Genomic DNA, 19632 nt, shown 5'->3' on the forward strand with positions numbered 1-19632 from the left:
GTGAGAGCATGGGTGAATGTTAGAGTCCGGAGATGCAGGGGGAGTTCTTCTGTGAAACCATCCCGACTCATATTAACAGCGTCTTAAGCAATCAGCGTTGACAAGTTTCTCTGCCTGCTTTCTGCTCTCAAGTCCATGTCAGGAGCGATGCTACTAACCTGTCACACTTGAAAGGACGTGTTCCTGTTCCACGGCATAGATTCTGGTAAGGTAGTTTAATTTTTTTTATACATGTATGATAACGCTAGATGACAGGTTCCTTTTATCTGTATAGAATCAAGGGTTAATATCTCCTGAGGGGGATTATTGAACAGGGGGGGAATAATCTTTTATAGGTTTTTTATTTTATGCTGCTTTAATGTGTGTGATGTTATGGGCTCATAGGCTGTTATGGAATATACAGGTTTCACTTTCACTTTGGAAGCCATGCCGCTTACAAGCTTGGCGCGCTTTTTCTCATAGCATGGATGGTCCTGCATTGTGCACCATATGATTCTTCCCTCTTTCCTGATCGGGTGTCTATCAGAGAGGACTCCTCACTCTCTGTACTGTCTGAGTCATGGGAGGTGGTGAGTACACAGCCATTGGGATATAAGGGTGCAGTTTTTTTGAATAAAATGTTTTATTTTTATAGTTCTCCGGTTATTGCACTAGCGATGGAGGATTCTGTTACTTAGAGGGCATGCCCTCTATTCCTAATGAGTAATTCCTGTTTATAATGTGAGGAGGCCTTACCACCCCCTAAATTATGTTCCATATGCCTTTTTATAATGTGATATCAAACATGTTTAATACCACTGAGCCATCCACCTTTGAGGAGTTGTCGTCCAGTGAGGTGCGTATCTTGCATGCTTATCGCTCAACACATGCAGTTTCCCGTTGCATTGCTGATCCTCCATCTGGAGGGGGCCAGTTCAGACGGCGGTGTCTGCAGCCTTTAATGCTTTACCTTGCCCTGCTGAGCGCAAGCGAAAGGTTACGTATTGCTCTCCTTCCCTGAGTAAATCAGATAATTTATTGGCTTTAACTGACAGGGTTATCAGAAGATGAAGTATGAACATTCTGGTTCAGAGTCTGCTGCCTCTAAACCTCCGGCTGCGGAGGAACCAGACTATAGTTTAGGAATTTGCACTTTCTTTTTAAAAAATTTTGGCGAATTCAGTGGTTCCCGGGGCCAAATTGCCTAAGGAACCTTTAATTCCTAAATTGGATAAAGTTTGAGGACAGGGTGGTACCTTTATCCTTTCCTGCTCCTGTTAGATGACGAACATATTAAGAATGAATGGGAATGGATTGTTCCTCTCTTCTCCCTTTTAACAAATCGTTCCAGGCCCTGGACTCTATGGAGTTGTGAGGTTCCGTCCCTAAAAGGGATGGCGCTATCTTCACCTTTGCTAAATGTATTACTATCACGGTTGAGGATAGCACTTTGTTTTAAGAGCCCTTGGATAAAGGATGGAAACTCTGTTAAGACTGTTTTCAACATACGGGATATTTGTTTCAACCGGAGGCGGCCGTTGTCGCTGTTGCTGGAGAAACTACCTTCTGGTGTGACTCCTTCCTTATAGGATTGATTGGGGCGGTGAGGTCTCCTCGACGTTACTCGAAAGATTTACAGCTTTGAGGGTTGCTAATTATTTTATGTGTGATGCTATTAGGCAGAATATTCGCCTAAATGCTAAGGCTTCGGCCTTTTTTGTTCAGGCCCGTCGGGCTCTGGCTGAACTCATGGTCTGCGGATATGACTTCTAAGTCTAGACTTCTTTTCCTCCCCTTTAAGGGAATGATTTTGTTTTGGTCCAGGCCTGGATTTAATTATCTCCATGGTCACAGGGGGCAACGGTGCCCTTCTTCTACCGCAAGAGAATATGAACGAGTCTGACAATTTTCGTTTTTTTCATTTTGATAAAGCCCATGTCAGTAGTCCTCCGCTAAACCTGTCAAGTCAATATTAAACTTTCATGATTCAGATAGGGCATGCAATTTTAAACAACTTTACAATTTACTTTTATCATCAAATTTGCTTTGTTCTTTTGGTACTCTTTGTTGAAAGCTAAACCTAGGTAGTCTCAAACTGATGTCTAAGCCCTTGAAGGCCGCCTCCAAGTCTGTCAAAAGAACTGAAGTTAAAGTGAATGTCAATTTTGATGCTAAAGTGCCCGGTTTTTAATAATTTGATTAAAACACTTTAATTCATCAAAATTTACATTTCACTCCTGTTGTGACAAAAAAACTTAACTTTTTAATCTTGACAGCCGCTCCAGCTTCTTCCATCCGTCGCAAAGCCTCTTCCTGGGTCTAAAATGAGGAATCCGGGTTCCTCCGATCATGGCGTTGAATCAGACACGGATTCCCCAGGGGAGGGAAGCCGTGATTGGAGGATGACCTATCGATTTCTGACGTCAGAAATGGCTTGCAAGGCCAGAGGAAGCTGGAGCTGCTGTCAAGATTAAAAGGTAAGTTTTTTTTGTTTGTTTGTTTTTTGTTTTTTTGTCACAACAGGAGTGAAATGTAAATTTTGATGATTTAAAGTGCCCCTGTTTTTAATCAAATTTTTAAAAACCGTGCACTAAAGCATCAATTGACATTCACTTTAAGAGCAAGTCTTGAGAGGCTTATAAAACAATATACACGTTTTCGAGTAGACTGTCCCTTTGCAGCCTAAGGGTTCCTATTTAATGAACAATAGCATAAACATTTTTTAGTTTTAGCCCAAATCAACTTTGCCGTTTAGGGTGTCTTAAAACGCTAGTTGAGAATCCTTTTATTAAACATTACAATACTAGTTTTGTGTTGTGTGAAATGTCAGCATAAGTAGCATGTCAAAGGTATTGAATGTCTATTTTATTCCCCCCCCCCCCCACCCCAAGCAGCTTCTATACTAACAGCATATCATCCATGACTAAAACTGTTTTGCTTTTGTAGTAAACTCCGCATCTGACTGTAGCCCAGCTGATGTGCATATGGAGGGAGAGAATCCAGAGTCATCTGTTAAGTGCATCGCCCCCAGTGCCAGCTCACAAGGTATTACATCTCTATTTCTTTCCTAAGATATGGTGAGTCCTCAATTACTGTTGGGAATATCACCCCCGGCCAGCAGGAGGAGGCAAAGAGCACCACAGCAAAGTTTTTAAGCATCACTTCCCTTCCCACAAAACCCAGTCATTCTTTCTTTCTTAATATGAGAAGAGTCCACTGCATCATTCCTTACTGTTGGGAATACTGAACCTGGCCACCAGGAGGAGGCAAAGACACCCCAGCCAAAGGCTTAAATACTCCCCCCTACTTCCCTCATATCCCAGTCATTCTTTGCCTTTCATCACAGGAGGTTGGCAAATAAGTGTCGGAAGATTCAGAGTAGTTCCTTATGAAGGGTATCTACCCTTCAAATGCGACTGCAGTTTTAAGTAGTCTTGTCAGCCTCTTAGTGAGAGCGTTGATGAAAGTTAGGGTCTGGAGATGCAGGGAGAGTCTTTCTGTGAACCCATCCAGACTTGTATTAACAGCTCCTAAGCAATCGGTGTTGACGAGTTTCACTGCCTGCTTCCATCACTCAAGTCCTTGTCAGGAGCGATGCTACAAGACTGACAAACTTGAGAGGCTGTGTTTCTGTTCCACGGCATAGATTCCGGTAAGATCCTTTCATTTTTTTATACACCTATGATAACGCAAGAAGACAGGGTCACAGTGTGGCTCCTTTTATCTGTATGGGATTATCGAGTAGAGGGAATTTATCACATAATTTTATTTTATTATGATTATGCTGCGACATGTGTGAGATGTGGCTCAGGCAGATATTGGAACGTACAGGTTTTACTTTTTGTTTTGGTAAGCTGTGCAGCCTAAAGGCTTGGCGTGCTTTTTCCCATAGCAGGGGCAGTCCTGCATTGCGTACGATGTGACCAGGTGTGGTCACACAGATTTCCTCTTTCCTGACCGTGTGGTTTACAGGAGACAAAGCGGTTTCTCTGTTGGGCCTGGGTCATAGGAGGTGGTTAGTGCCCCAGCCATTGGGGATATAAATGTGCCCTTTTATCTTATTATCAATAGTCTGCTTTATAAGCGCAAGCTATGGAGGATTCTGATGCGTTAGAGGGTACTCCCTCTTTACCAAAGTCTTATACCTTTCTATATTGTGAGGAGGTCACAGTATATCCACTGCTCAATTATGTTATGGGCCCTTTTACCACCAGACTTTGTTGAGCAGTTGCAAACGGCAGTATCTGCGGCATTTAGTACTTTACCTCGTCCTGCTAAGTTCAATCGAAAGGTCAAATATTGCTATCCTTCCCAGGGGTCATCTACTAGCTTGTTGGATTTATCTGATACAAGGTTATCCGCTGAAGAAGATGCCTCTGATACTAAAGAGGATGCTCTTTCTGGGTCGGAATCTGCTGCCTCTAAGCCTCCAGCTGCAGAGGAACCAGACTTTAGATTTAGGATTTAAAATTTACGCTTTCTGCTAAAGGAAGTTTTAGCTACTATAGAGGTCCCAGAGCCTAAATTGCCTGAGGAACCTTTGATTCCTATATTAGATAAGGTCTATGAGGACAGGATTGTACCACAGACTTTCCCGGTTCCTGTAAAGATGGAGAACATTATTAAGATCTTCATTTTCCCCTTCTTCCTTCAAAAAATGATTCCCGGACTCTCTATTGAAGTTGTGGGGTTCCATCCCCAAGGTGGATGGTGCCATCTCAACGCTTGCTTAACCGTACTACTAAGCCGCTTGAGGATAGTTCGTTGTTTAAAGAGCCCGTGGATAAGAAGATAGAAACTCGGTTAAGAAAGACGTTTCAACATACGGGATATTTGTTTCAACCGGCAGCTGTGGTTGCTACAGCGGCTACCTACTTATCTGAGTTGATCGAGGTGGAGGGTCCCCTCGATGCGATCCAGGAAATAATTAAGGCCTTGAGGGTGGCTAATTCTTTTATTTGTTATGCAAATATGCTGATTATTCGCCTAAATGCTAAGGCTTCAGATTTTTCTGCTCAAGCTCGTAGGGCACTCTGGCTGAAGTCCTGGTCTGCGGACATGACTTCGAAGTCGAGACTTCTTTCCCTCCCATTTAAGGGAAAGATTCTATTTGTTCCAGGCCTGGACTCTATTATCTCCACGGTTACGGGAGGCAAGGGTGCCTTTTTTCGTTCGGATAAATCCCAGCTTCAGCAGCCCTTCGCAAAGCCTGAGCAATCCAAGGGGACTTGGAAGCCGGCTCAGTCCTGGAATAAGTCCAAGCAAAATAAGAAGCCTGCCGAGAAAAAGTCGGCATGAAGGTGTGGCCCCCCATCCGGGTGGGGGGCAGACAATCGCTCTTTTCGGACGCTTGGTTTGGGGACGTGCAAGACCTGTGGGTCCTGGAGTTCATTGCTCAGGGTTAAAGGATAGATTTTAAGTCTCATCCACCCAGGAGCAGATTCCTCTTGTCAAACGTGTCTTCAAGGCCAGAAAAACGAGAGGCCTTTCTGGGATGTGTGAGGGATCTGTCCTCCCTGGGAGTCATTGTACCGGTTCCTCTTGTGGAAAGAGGTCTGGGATACTATACAAATCTGTTTGTGGTCCCGAAGGAGGGAACCTTCCTCCCGATTCTGGGCCTAAAGAGCTTAAACAAATTCCTATCTGTCCCCTCGCTCAAGATGGAGACAATAAGGTCCATCCTTCCCTTAGTTGAGGAAGGACAGTTCATGACCACGATAGATCTGAAGGATGCTTACCTTAAGGTTCCTTTACACTTCAAGTTCCTAATGTTTGCGTTTCTGGACCAACTCTTCCAGTTTATTGCACTGCCATTTGGTCTACCTTCCTCTCCAAGAGTTTTTACGAAGGTTCTGGGGGCTCTGCTGGCAGTGGCCAAAACCAGAGGTATAGCATTAGCACCATACTTGGACGACATTATGGTTCAAGCACCATCCTGTCGTCGGGCAGAGGACCATTCGAAGGATCTTCTTCTTCGATCTCATGGATGGAAGATAAACTTAGAAAAGAGGTGGGGTTTTTTTACACCCAGTACCAGGGTAGAATTCCTGGGTACTATAATAGATTCCATATCCATGAGGATATTCCTTACAGACCAGAGACGTTGCAATCTAACTTCCGCTTGTTCTGCCAACCAGACCTCCTTAAGGCCCTCTGTGGCTCGGTGTGTGGAGGTGGGTGTTCTGCATGGACATCATTCCTTTTTGCCAGGTTCCATCTCAGACCACTTCAGCTGTGCATGCTGAGAAAGTGGAACGGCAATCATTCGGCTCTGTCTCAACGGATTTCTCTGAACAACCGGTCGAGAGAATTGCTCTCTTGGTGGCTCTGTCCAGATCACCTGTCCCTAGGGACATCCTTTTTGAGACCATCCCTGGGAGTTTGTGACTACGGACACAAGTATATCAGGATGAGGAGCTGTTTGGGGTACCAGGAAGGCACAGGGCCTGTGGACTCGAGAGAATTCAACATTCTGGAACTTCGAGCGATCTTAAATGCTCTAAAGGCTTGAACTCTTCTGGGTTCGTCCCAATTTATCAGATTCCAATCAGACAATATAACCTCGGTGGCTTACATCAGGGGGGAAACAAGGAGCTCCCTAGCAACGAGGGGGAAGTATCTCTGATTCTGGAATGGGCGGAGGCCCACAGCTGCTTGCTGTCAGTGATCCACATTCCTGGGTGTGGACAACTGGGAAGCGGGTTTCCTTAGCAGACAATCCTTTCATCCGAGGGAATGGTCTTTCCATCCCGAGGAGTTTGTGGAGATTTGCAACAGATGGGGGAAGTCGGAGATAGATCTCATGGCGTCCCAGCTTAATTCCAAGCTACCCAGATATGGGTCACGGTCCAGGGATCCTCAGGCGGAGCTAATAGATGTATTAGCAGTGCCTTGGAGGTTCAATCTAATTTACATTTTTCCGCCATTACCACTTCTCCATCGTGTAGTGGCTCGCATCAAGCACGAGTAAGCATTAGTGATACTGATTGCTCCATCGTGGCTGCGAAGGATGTGGTTCACATACCTGGTGGGGATGTCCTCATCTCCTCCATGGAGGTTACCTTGTCGCAGAGATCTACTGGTACAGGGTCCTTTTGTTGATCAAATTCTAGATTCCCTGAGGCTGACATGGAGATTGAACGCTTAGTCTTAGCCAAGAGAAGTTTCTCTGAGAGGGTTATTGACACTCATTCAGGATTGTAAGCCTGTTACTCGTTGCATCTACCATAAGGTGTGGATCGCTTACTTGTTCTGGTGTGAAGAGCAGTCAAGGCTGCCAGAATTCTTTCCTTTCTCCAGAAGTGTCTGGAAAAGGGCCTTTCTGCCAGTTCGCTAAGGGGACCGAGCCCAGCCCTTTCTGTTTTGCTGCACAAGAGGCTTGCAGAGCTTCCTGACGTGCAATCCTTTGTTAAGGCTCTTATCAGGATCAGCCCTGTTTAGAATGAACGCTTCACCTTGGAATTTGAATCTTGTTACGTTTTTGCAACGGGCTCCGTGTATGCATTGAATTGTCATTAAACTGTTGTCCTGGAAGGTTCTTTTTCTATTGGCTATTGCGTCGGCACGTCGAGTTTCTGAAATGGCTTCCTTGCAATGTGAGCCTCCCTATCTACTGTTCCACACTGATAAGGCTATCCTACGTACCCACTTGGGTTTTCTTCCTAAGGTGGTGTCTGATCGTAACATTATCAGGAGATTGTGGTTCCTTCCTTATGTCCTAATCCTCCTCCTTCGAAGGAACGTTTAAAATAATCTGGATGTTCAAGCTTTTATCTTCAAGCTATACTAATGATTTTAGACAGACTTCTTCCTTGTTTATCTACTCTGGGAAGCGTAAGGGTCTGAAGGCTTCTTTGACTTGTTCTTATTTTTTTGGTTGAGAAGTGTCATACGCTTAGCTTACGAGTCAGCGGGTCTTAGACATCCTCAGAGAATTACGGCTCATTCCACTAGAGCGGTGGCTTCCTCTTGGGCCTTTAAGAACGAGGCATCTATGGATCAGATTTGTAAGGCGGCTACCTGGTCCTCCTTACATACTTTTTTCAAAATTCTACAAATTTGAGATTTTTGCTTCGGCTGAAGCAGCTTTTGGGAGAAAGGTTTTGCAGGCTGTGGTGCCCTCAGATTATGGTCCGCCTTTTATTTTACCCCTCCCGTTATCATTCAGTGTCCTCTAGAGCTTGGGTATAGTTTTCCCAACAGTAAGGAATGATGCCGTGGACGCTCCTAATATTAAGAAGGAAAACCTAAATTATGCTTACCTGATTATTTAATTTCTTTCTTTATGAGGAGAGTCCACGGGCCCCCGCCCGTATACTCCGTTTGGCGGACCAAAACTTTGTTTTTCTCTTCCGGCACCATTTATACCCTGATATTTCTCCTACTGTTTCTTGTTCCCTTGGCAGAATGACTGGGATATGAGGGAAGTAGTAGGAGTATTTAAGCTTTTGGCCTGGGTGTCTCTGCCTCCTCCTGGTGGCCAGGATTCAGTATTAGTAGTTAGTAGTCTTTTGCCTTGGTGCATGGAGGAGGGGAAGTTTTGATGTCCTGAAGAAAATTGGATTTCTTCTAAGATTTTACTTAGTACAGAAAGCAAGAGTAAAGCAAGAGTAGTTTACTCTGTTCGTTCCTTGTATTGGGTCTAGCCGTAGTAAACGTTAATGTCTCTTCAGTAAGGGTAGTGGTGGCTTTAAAGCAGTTAGGAAAAGCAGCAAGGCCCACCTCACAAGTTCCTAACATTTTGCTGTCCATGGTATAGAAAGCCAGAGTGGGTTTACTCTGTTCTTTCTCTTCTACAGGTCTCTGTGAGGAGTATGAGTCCTCTCATACGTGTAAGCTGTCCTCCTGCCAGACTGCAGGTAAGTGCCTTTTGTCTTCTGGGTAGGGAGCAGGCACTTAGATGTAACAGGAGACAGGTGGTTTTTTTTACTTTAATGGCAATTTTAGTATAAACCTTTTTTATTTTGCCTGGGTTCAGCATGTAAGCTTATGACAGCACGCTGTGTACTTAAGGTGACCTAACTTGTTGCTACTCTGCTAGGAGGTACATGTCTCACACGCAGAATGTTTGGTGCACTTTTGTTGTTGGGAAACGTTTAAATGCACCATTTTTTTATATGGGCTGGAATCTTTATTGCACTTTCAGTGTGTAGAAGATCTCTGTTCGTTAGACCGCCGTGTCCTCTAGGACTTACTTGCTATGTAGCGAGTGTTAGGTAGTCTCTTCGGTTGTCCATCATTATTTTTTATTTCAGGATGAGAAGAGACAGATTAGAAGCGCGCGCTTGTAGGCAGCGCATTTTCCAGTCAGCGGGTCACGTGACCCTTTACTCCACTTTTGAGTGTAGCTGTGTTATTTTAGGAGGCAGCTAAAGAATTAAGTCTCCTCTGGTATTATCTGGCACACTGGTTAACTGCAGTTTAGCGATCGGCAGCAGATCTACCATGCTTCATAGGCAATTCCTTATGATCAATTGTCAGGATTTCAGTCAGCTGACGAGTCAGGGATGTCCTATCGAGTTTTAAAGCAGTACATCGCGTGATTTATTTACTTATTTAATGTTTTTTAAAAAAAATGCAATCTGCAGACAGTTTTCAAAACATTTAATAACTGAGATGTAGAGATTGTTTGCTTAGTACTAGTTTTTTTTTTTTTCTCTTGTTAAGTGTGTTCAGTCCACGGGTCATCCATTACTTATGGGATATATTCTCCTCCCCAACAGGAAGTTGCAAGAGGATCACCCAAGCAGAGCTGCTATATAGCTCCTCCCCTCACATGTCATATCCAGTCATTCTCTTGCAACCCTCAACAAAGAAGGAGGTCGCGAGAGGAGCTGGAGTTTTTACTTAATTATTCTTCAATCAAAAGTTTATTTTAAATGGCACCGGAGTGTGCTGTTTTTTCTATCTCAGGCAGTATTTGGAAGAAGAAACTGCCTGCGTTTTCTATGATCTTAGCAGGCGTAACTAAGATCCACTGGCTGTTCTCGACATTCTGAGGAGTGGGGTAACTTCAGAACATGGGAATAGCATGCGGGGTCCACCGCAAATGAGGTATGTGCATAACAATATTTTCTGGGAATGGAATTGACTAAGAAAATACTGCTGTTACCCGTATGATGTAAGTACAGCCTTAAATGCAGTAGTAGTGACTGGTATCAGGCTGATAAATGTATGCACAATAGAGTTATTTTCTAGGGACTAGAATTTGACTGTGAAAATACTGTTAATACTGAAATAATGCTTAAGCCTTATCTGCAGTGGTAGCGACTGGTTGCAGGCTTAGTGATAACTTTGCATGACATTTAAAGAAGTTTATTTTTAAAACGTTTACTGGCATGTTATTCGTTTTGTGAGGTACTTTGGTGATAAATCCTTTGGGCATGAATTTTTTTCCACATGGCTAACGTATATTTCTGCATAGAAACCGTTATATCAGGTCTCCCATTGTTGTAAATGAGCGGGTGGGGCCTCTTTTTAGCGCCTTGTTGCGCAGTTAAAATTCTAGCACAGTCTTCCTGCTTCTTCCTCCTTGATCCAGGACGTCTCTAGAGAGCTCAGGGGTCTTCAAAATTCGTTTTTTGAGGGAGGTAATCAGTCACAGCAGACCTGTGACAGTGTGTTAGACTGTGATAAAAACGTTTTATATTAATTTGATATCCGGTTTTTTTTGGGTACTGAGGGGTTAATCATCCGGTTGCTAATGGGTGCAATCCTCTGCTATTTAGTACATTTAAAGAATTGTTGACTATAACTGAATTATTCTTTAGTTACTCAACTGTGTTTTTTTAAAAGCGCTGCAGCGTTTTTTATATTGCTTGCAAACTTATTGAAAGTATTTTCCAAGCTTGCTAACTTCATTGCTAGTCTGTTTAAACATGTCTGATACAGAGGAATCTGCTTGTTCATTATGTTTAAAAGCCGTTGTGGAGCCCAATAGAAATGTGTACCAATTGTATTGATGTTACTTTGAAAAATCAATCTGTACCGCTTAAAAAATTATCACCAGACAACGAGGGGGCAGTTATGCCGTCTAACTCTCCTCACGTGTCAGTACCTTCGTCTCCCGCTCGGGAGGTGCGTGAGATTGAGGCGCCAAGTACATCAAGGCCCTTACAAATCACTTTACATGATATGGCTAATGTTATGAAAGAAGTGTTATACAATATGCCAGAGTTAAGAGGCAAGCGCAACAGTTCTGGGTTAAGGACAGAGTGCGCCGATGACACGAGAGCCATGTCTGATACTGCGTCACAATTTGCAGAACATGAGGACGGAGAGCTTCATTCTGTGGGTGACGGTTCTGATTCGGGGAGACCGGATTCAGAAATTTTAAATTTAAGCTTGAGAACCTCCGCGTGTTGCTAGGGGAGGTGTTAGCGGCTCTGAATGATTGTGACACGGTGGCAATCCCAGAGAAATTATGTAGGCTGGATAAATACTACGCGGTGCCGGTGTGTACTGACTTTTTTCCTATACCAAAGAGACTTACAGAGATTATTAGTAAGGAGTGGGATAGACCCGGTGTGCCTTTTTCCCCTCCTCCGATATTTAGAAAAATGTTCCCTATAGACGCCACCACAAGAGACTTATGGCAGACGGTCCCTAAGGTGGAGGAGCAGTTTCTACTTTAGCCAAGCGTACCACTATCCCGGTGGAGGATAGCTGTGCTTTCTCAGATCCAATGGATAAAAAATTAGAGGGTTATCTTAAGAAAATGTTTATTCAACAAGGTTTTATATTACAGCATGCATTGCGCCTGTCACTGCTGCAGCGGCATTCTGGTTTGAGTCTCTGGAAGAGACGATTCGCACAGCACCATTGGATGAGTCTCTGAGCAAGATTAGAACCCTTAAGCTGGCTAATGCGTTTGTTTCGGATGCCGTAGTGCATTTAACCAAACTTACGGCTAAAAATTCCGGATTCGCCATACAGGCGCGCAGAGCGCTCTGGCTTAAATCCTGGTCAGCAGATGTAACTTCTAAGTCTAAATTGTTAAACATTCCTTTCAAAGGGCAGACCTTATTCGGGCCCGGCTTGAAGGAAATTATTGCTGACATTACTGGAGGTAAGGGCCACACCCTTCCTCAGGACAGGGCCAAATCAAAGGCCAAACAGTCTAATTTTCGTGCCTTTCGTAACTTCAAGGCAGGAGCAGCATCAACTTCCTCCGCTCCAAAACAGGAAGGAACTACTGCTCGTTACAGACAGGGTTGGAAAAGCAACCAGTCATGGAACAAGGGCAAGCAGGCCAAAAAGCCTACTTCCGCCCCTAAGACAGCATGAAGTCAGGGCCCCCTTTCCGGAGACGGATCTAGTGGGGGGCAGACTCTCTCTCTTCGCCCAGGCTTGGGCAAGAGATGTACTGGATCCCTGGACGCTGGAGATTATATCTCAGGGATACCTTCTGGATTTCAAGACTTCTCCTCCACAAGGGAGGTTTCATCTGTCAAGGTTATCAACAAACCTAGTAAAGAAAGAGGCATTTCTACAATGTGTACAAGACCTCTTAGTGATGGGAGTGATCCACCCAGTTCCGCGGACGGAACAGGGGCAAGGGTTTTATTCAAATCTGTTTGTGGTTCCCAAGAGAGAGGGAACCTTCAGACCAATCTTAGATTTAAAAATCTTAAACAAATTTCTAAGGGTTCCATCGTTCAAGATGGAAACAATTCGAACCATCCTACCCATGATCCAAGAGGGTCAATATATGACCACAGTGGATTTAAAGGATGCCTACCTTCACATTCTGATTCACAAAGATCATTATCGGTACCTAAGATTTGCCTTTCTAGACAGGCATTACCAGTTTGTAGCCCTTCCCTTCGGGTTGGCTACGGCCCGAGAATTTTTACAAAGGTTCTGGGCTCTCTTCTGGCGGTACTAAGACCACGAGGCATAGCGGTGGCTCCGTACCTAGACGACATTCTGATACAAGCGTCAAGTTTCCAAAATGCAAAGTCTCATACAGAGATAGTTCTAGCATTTCTGAGGTCGCATGGGTGGAAAGTGAACGTGGAAAAGAGTTCTGTTACCACTCACAAGGGTCCCTTTTCTAGGGACTCTTATAGATTCTGTAGAGATGAAGATTTACCTGACGGAGTCCAGGCTATCAAAACTTCTCAATGCTTGCCGTGTCCTTCACTCCATTCCAAGCCCATCAGTAGCTCAGTGCATGGAAGTGATCGGCTTAATGGTCGCGGCGATGGACATAGTGCCATTTGCGCGCCTACATCTCAGACCGCTGCAACTATGCATGCTAAGTCAATGGAACGGGGATTACTCAGATCTGGACCAGGAGGAGACCAGAGATTCTCTTCTCTGGTGGTTATCTCGGGTTCATCTGTCCAAAGGAATGTCCTTTCGCAGACCAGATTGGACGATTGTAACAACAGATGCCAGCCTACTAGGCTGGGGAGCAGTCTGGAACTCCCTGAAGGCTCAGGGGTCGTGGACTCAGGAGGAGAAACTCCTCCCAATAAACATTCTAGAATTAAGGGCAATATTCAATGCTCTTCTAGCTTGGCCTCAGTTGGCAACACTGAGGTTCATCAGATTTCAGTCGGACAACATCACGACTGTGGCTTACATCAATCATCAAGGGGGAACCAGGAGTTCCCTAGCGATGTTGGAAGTCTCGAAGATAATTCGCTGGGCAGAGTCTCACTCTTGCCACCTGTCGGCGATCTACATCCCAGGCGTGGAGAACTGGGAGGCGAATTTTTTAAGTCGCCAGACTTTTCATCCGGGGGAGTGGGAACTTCACCCGGAGGTATTTGCCCAACTAATTCTTCGTTGGGGCAAACCGGATCTGGATCTCATGGCATCTCGCCAGAACGCCAAGCTTCCTTGTTACGGATCCAGGTCCAGGGACCCGGGAGCGGTGCTGGTAGATGCACTAGCAGCCCCTTGGGTTTTCAACATAGCTTATGTGTTTCCACCTTTTCCGTTGCTTCCTCGACTGATTGCCATTCTGATAGCGCCTGCGTAGCCACACAGGACCTGGTATGCAGACCTAGTGGACATGTCGTCCTGTCCACCATGGGGTCTACCCCTAAGGCAGGACCTTCTAATTCAGGGTCCTTTCAACCATCCAAACCTAATTTCTCTGAGGCTGACTGCTTGGAAATTGAACGCTTGATTCTATCAAAGCGTGGGTTTTCGGATTCGGTTATTGATACATTAATACAGACTCGGAAACCTGTTACCAGAAAAATTTACCACAAGACATGGCGTAAATATTTATATTGGTGTGAATCCAAGAGTTACTCATGGAGTAAGGTTAGGATTCCTAGGATATTGTCTTTTCTACAAGAGGGTTATCCGCTAGTTCACTAAAGGGACAGATTTCTGCTCTGTCTATTCTTTTACACAAGCGTCTGGCAGAGAATCCAGACGTCCAGGCTTTTTGTCAGGCTTTGACTAGGATTAAGCCTGTGTTTAAAGCTATTGCTCCTCCGTGGAGCTTAAACTTGGTTCTTAAAGTTCTCCAGGGTGTTCCGTTTGAACCCCTTCATTCCATTGATATTAAGCTTTTATCTTGGAAAGTTCTGTTTTTGAGGGCTATTTCCTCGGCTCGTAGAGTCTCTGAGTTATCTGCCTTACATTGTGATTCTCCTTATCTGATCTTTCATTCAGACAAGGTAGTCCTGCGTACTAAACCTAGGTTTTTACCTAAGGTTGTTTCTAACAAGAATATCAATCAAGAGATTGTTGTTCCATCCTTATGTCCTAATCCTTCTTCAAAGAAGGAACGCCTTTTGCATAATCTAGATGTGGTCCGTGCTCTGAAGTTCTACTTACAGGCAACTAAAGATTTTCGACAAACTTCTTCTCTGTTTGTCGTTTACTCGGGACAGAGGAGAGGTCAAAAGGCTTCGGCTACCTCTCTCTCTTTTTGGCTTCGTAGCATAATACGCTTAGCCTATGAGACTGCTGGACAGCAGCCTCCTGAAAGAATTACAGCTCATTCCACTAGAGCTGTGGCTTCCACCTGGGCCTTTAAGAATGAGGCCTCTGTTGAACAGATTTGCAAGGCTGCAACTTGGTCTTCACTTCATACTTTTTCCAAATTTTACAAATTTGACAGTTTTGCTTCTTCGGAGGCTGTTTTTGGGAGAAAGGTTCTACAGGCAGTGGTTCCTTCTGTTTAATGTTCCTGCCTTGTCCCTCCCATCATCCGTGTACTTTAGCTTTGGTATTGGTATCCCATAAGTAATGGATGACCCGTGGACTGAACACACTTAACAAGAGAAAACATAATTTATGCTTACCTGATAAATTTATTTCTCTTGTAGTGTGTTCAGTCCACGGCCTGCCCTGTCTATTTGAGGCAGGTTCTAAATTTTAAATTATAACTCCAGTCACCACTGCACCCTATAGTTTCTCGTCTTGTTTCGGTCGAATGACTGGATATGACATGTGAGGGGAGGAGCTATATAGCAGCTCTGCTTGGGTGATCCTCTTGCAACTTCCTGTTGGGGAGGAGAATATATCCCATAAGTAATGGATGACCTGTGGACTGAACACACTACAAGAGAAATAAATTTATCAGGTAAGCATAAATTATGTTTTTTTTCTCAGTAGCAGCCCTAACATTATTATAATTAAAGTCACAGTACATAACATATATATTTTTATTCTTCATTTGGAAATGTTAATTTAAGAATTTTATTTTTCTATTTTTATTAAAGACTGAGGACATGGGCGCATGTCTTATGTATTGAAGCACAATGGTTTAATTATGCTTTTCTTTGCTGCTTGCTTAGCTCAGAGATAGGTTATTGCCGCTGAACCCAATGTCTCTCAGGTTGGTGCTGTTCAATCAATGCCACAGCATTCTCCTTAAACGTCCCAAGCCTCAATGGTGTCACATGCAGTGACCTGCGGTTCCTTTTGATCTCCTGGAGGAGTCTGTTCGTCTGAAGAAATTGTTGCACAGATATCTTCAGCGGTATCTGCAGCATTATCCGTTTTTCCTAGGTTACGGGAAGACGCTAGAGGAACATGGAAGATTCAGATATTGAGGTTTCTGTCCCATCTATTGCTACACGGGTTGGCCGTACTCATACGCCAGTAGCCTCTGAGGGTGAAATCTCAGATTCGGCCAGTATACTTCCTTCGTCTGATGCTGAAGTAGTAACTGTCAGATTTAAAGGGACACTCAATCAAAATTAAACTTTCATGATTCAGTTAGAGCATGCCATTTTAAACAACGTTCCAATTTACTTCCATTATCTAAATGTGCACAGTCTTTTTATATTTAAACTTTTTGAGTCACCAGCTCCTACTGAGCATGTGCAAGAATAAGTGTGTATGCATTTGTGAATGGCTGATTGCTGTCACATGGTACGTGTATGCATTTGTGAATGGCTGATGGCTTAAAAAACAAACAAGTGAGGGGAGCTGTGTGTATTTCAATACATAAATAATATGTTACCGTGACCTTTAAATGAGCTTCTCGTATTGGTTTCAAAATTCAATCATAATATATATTGCGCTGTGATAAGGTAAACAAATAGGTGAAAATTGGGTGAAAAATAGTGAAAATGACTACAAAAGGTTAAAAAACAAAATATTTAATTGTTGCCATACAAAACAATATTGGACTAGATAATATATTCTGATAGGATAATAAGTGGTAAGGAGCTCTATTACCTTGCGTATATTATATATTAAAATTCCTTAATCAAAAGTTAAAATTGACAATAAATTCACAATAAATTCATGCTATAGTGTTCAAAGCATATGATAAAAACAGATTAAGTTAAAATAATTTACGTAGGAGGTGGAAATAAATGTTCATCTGATGAATTGCAAGTATCTTTTGATGTGACTTTAAATGTGACTTTTAGTTGGAAATGAAATTACTCACAGTTTGCATGAAATAATTTTTCTAGGTGTCTGATTGGTTGAAACAGACAAGCCTTTATGTGAATAAAATAATTTTTCGCTGTAGTTAAAACTTGTAGATCGAAATTGTAGATGAAGATAACAACTACTGGATGGTAAAGATGCTGAAACTGTTTACCTAAACTGGGTTTGCAGGAGTTTCAGTTGTTGATAAAACTTGGTTCTGTATATTTAAACTGTTATCTAAGACTTGGTTTGCAGGAGTTTCAGTTGTTGGTATGACTTAATTATAGAAACTGTTTACCTTGTATTTATTTGCTGGAGTTTCTATTTTTCTGGTTGCGTGAGGTGTTTGAACGCTTCTCTTTGTAGGTGTCTGTTTGTAGCTGAAACTATATACCCTCCCAGGGTTTGCTGGAGTTTCAGTGATTGATGGTTGATCTGTAGTGAAACTGTTTACCTTGGAAAGGTTTGCAGGAGTTTCAGACCACTGGTGGTTATAAAAATCTTTCTTTCATGTAATTAGCAAGAGTCCATGAGCTAGTGACGTATGGGATATACATTCCTACCAGGAGGGGCAAAGTTTCCCAAACCTCAAAATGCCTATAAATACACCCCTCACCACACCCACAATTCAGTTTTACAAACTTTGCCTCCGATGGAGGTGGTGAAGTAAGTTTGTGCTAGATTCTACGTTGATATGCGCTCCGCAGCAAGTTGGAGCCCGGTTTTCCTCTCAGCGTGCAGTGAATGTCAGAGGGATGTGAGGAGAGTATTGCCTATTTGAATGCAGTGATCTCCTTCTACGGGATATATTTCATAGGTTCTCTGTTATCGGTCGTAGAGATTCATCTCTTACCTCCCTTTTCAGATCGACGATATACTCTTATATATACCATTACCTCTGCTGATTCTCGTTTCAGTACTGGTTTGGCTATCTGCTATATGTAGATGAGTGTCCTGGGGTAAGTAAGTCTTATTTTCTGTGACACTCCAAGCTATGGTTGGGCACTTTGTTTATAAAGTTCTAAATATATGTATTCAAACATTTATTTGCCTTGACTCAGAATGTTCAACTTTCCTTATTTTCAGACAGTCAGTTTCATATTTGGGATAATGCATTTTAATTTAACATTTTTCTTACCTTAAAAATTTTTCCCTGTGGGCTGTTAGGCTCGCGGGGGCTGAAAATGCTTCATTTTATTGCGTCATTCTTAGCGCGGACTTTTTTGGCGCAAAAATTCTATTTCCGTTTCCGGCGTCATACGTGTCGCCGGAAGTTGCGTCATTTTTTTGACGTTATTTTGCGCCAAAAATGTCGGCGTTCCGGATGTGGCGTCATTTTTGGCGCCAAAAAAGCATTTAGGCGCCAAATAATGTGGGCGTCTTATTTGGCGCGAAAAAATATGGGCGTCGCTTTTGTCTCCACATTATTTAAGTCTCATTTTTTTATTGCTTCTGGTTGCTAGAAGCTTGTTCTTTGGCATTTTTTCCCATTCCTGAAACTGTCATTTAAGGAATTTGATCAATTTTGCTTTATATATATATGTTGTTTTTTCTCTTACATATTGCAAGATGTCTCACGTTGCATCTGAGTCAGAAGATACTACAGGAAAATCGCTGTCAAGTGCTGAATCTACCAAAGCTAAGTGTATCTGCTGTAAACTTTTGGTAGCTATTCCTCCAGCTGTTGTTTGTATTGATTGTCATGACAAACTTGTTAAAGCAGATAATATTTCCTTTAGTAAAGTACCATTGCCTGTTGCAGTTCCTTCAACATCTAAGGTGCAGAATGTTCCTGATAATATAAGAGATTTTGTTTCTGAATCCATAAAGAAGGCTATGTCTGTTATTTCTCCTTCTAGTAAACATAAAAAATCTTTTAAAACTTCTCTCCCTACAGATGAATTTTTAAATGAACATCATCATTCTGATTCTGATGATTCCTCTGGTTCAGAGGATTCTGTCTCAGAGGTTGATGCTGATAAATCTTCATATTTATTTAAAATGGAATTTATTCGTTCTTTACTTAAAGAAGTACTAATTGCTTTAGAAATAGAGGATTCTGGTCCTCTTGATACTAATTCTAAACGTTTAGATAAGGTATTTAAAGCTCCTGTGGTTATTCCAGAAGTTTTTCCTGTTCCTAATGCTATTTCTGCAGTAATTTCCAAAGAATGGGATAATTTGGGTAATTCATTTACTCCTTCTAAACGTTTTAAGCAATTATATCCTGTGCCGTCTGACAGATTAGAATTTTGGGACAAGATCCCTAAAGTTGATGGGGCTATTTCTACCCTTGCTAAACGTACTACTATTCCTACGTCAGATGGTACTTCGTTTAAGGATCCTCTAGATAGGAAAATTGAATCCTTTCTAAGAAAAGCTTATCTGTGTTCAGGTAATCTTCTTAGACCTGCTATATCTTTGGCTGATGTTGCTGCAGCTTCAACTTTTTGGTTGGAAACTTTAGCGCAACAAGTAACACATTGTGATTCTCATGATATTATTATTCTTCTTCAGCATGCTAATAATTTTATCTGTGATGCCATTTTTGATATTATCAGAGTTGATGTCAGGTTTATGTCTCTAGCTATTTTAGCTAGAAGAGCTTTATGGCTTAAAACTTGGAATGCTGATATGGCTTCTAAATCAACTTTACTTTCCATTTCTTTCCAGGGTAACAAATTATTTGGTTCTCAGTTGGATTCCATTATTTCAACTGTTACTGGTGGGAAAGGAACTTTTTTACCACAGGATAAAAAATCGAAAGGTAAAAACAGGGCTAATAATCGTTTTCGT

General features: G+C 42.7%; 1 protein-coding gene across 2 annotated transcripts in view; it reads left to right on the plus strand.

Annotated features, from left to right (window-relative positions):
• LOC128654564 (protein NPAT) overlaps nucleotides 1–19632 on the plus strand; it is a 118593-nt gene that overhangs the window by 31981 nt on the left and 66980 nt on the right. Inside the window, exon 13 of one of the 2 annotated variants that reach the window (XM_053708548.1) lies at nucleotides 2926–3024. The exons of the other annotated variant lie outside the window; for it this stretch is intronic. Within the exon in view, the coding sequence (XP_053564523.1) occupies nucleotides 2926–3024 (99 nt within the window). The remainder of the gene's footprint in view (nucleotides 1–2925; nucleotides 3025–19632) is intronic. 2 annotated transcript variants of the gene reach the window in all.

This window comes from Bombina bombina, chromosome 3 (genome assembly GCF_027579735.1).
Source record: "Bombina bombina isolate aBomBom1 chromosome 3, aBomBom1.pri, whole genome shotgun sequence".
Lineage (NCBI taxonomy): Eukaryota > Metazoa > Chordata > Amphibia > Anura > Bombinatoridae > Bombina > Bombina bombina.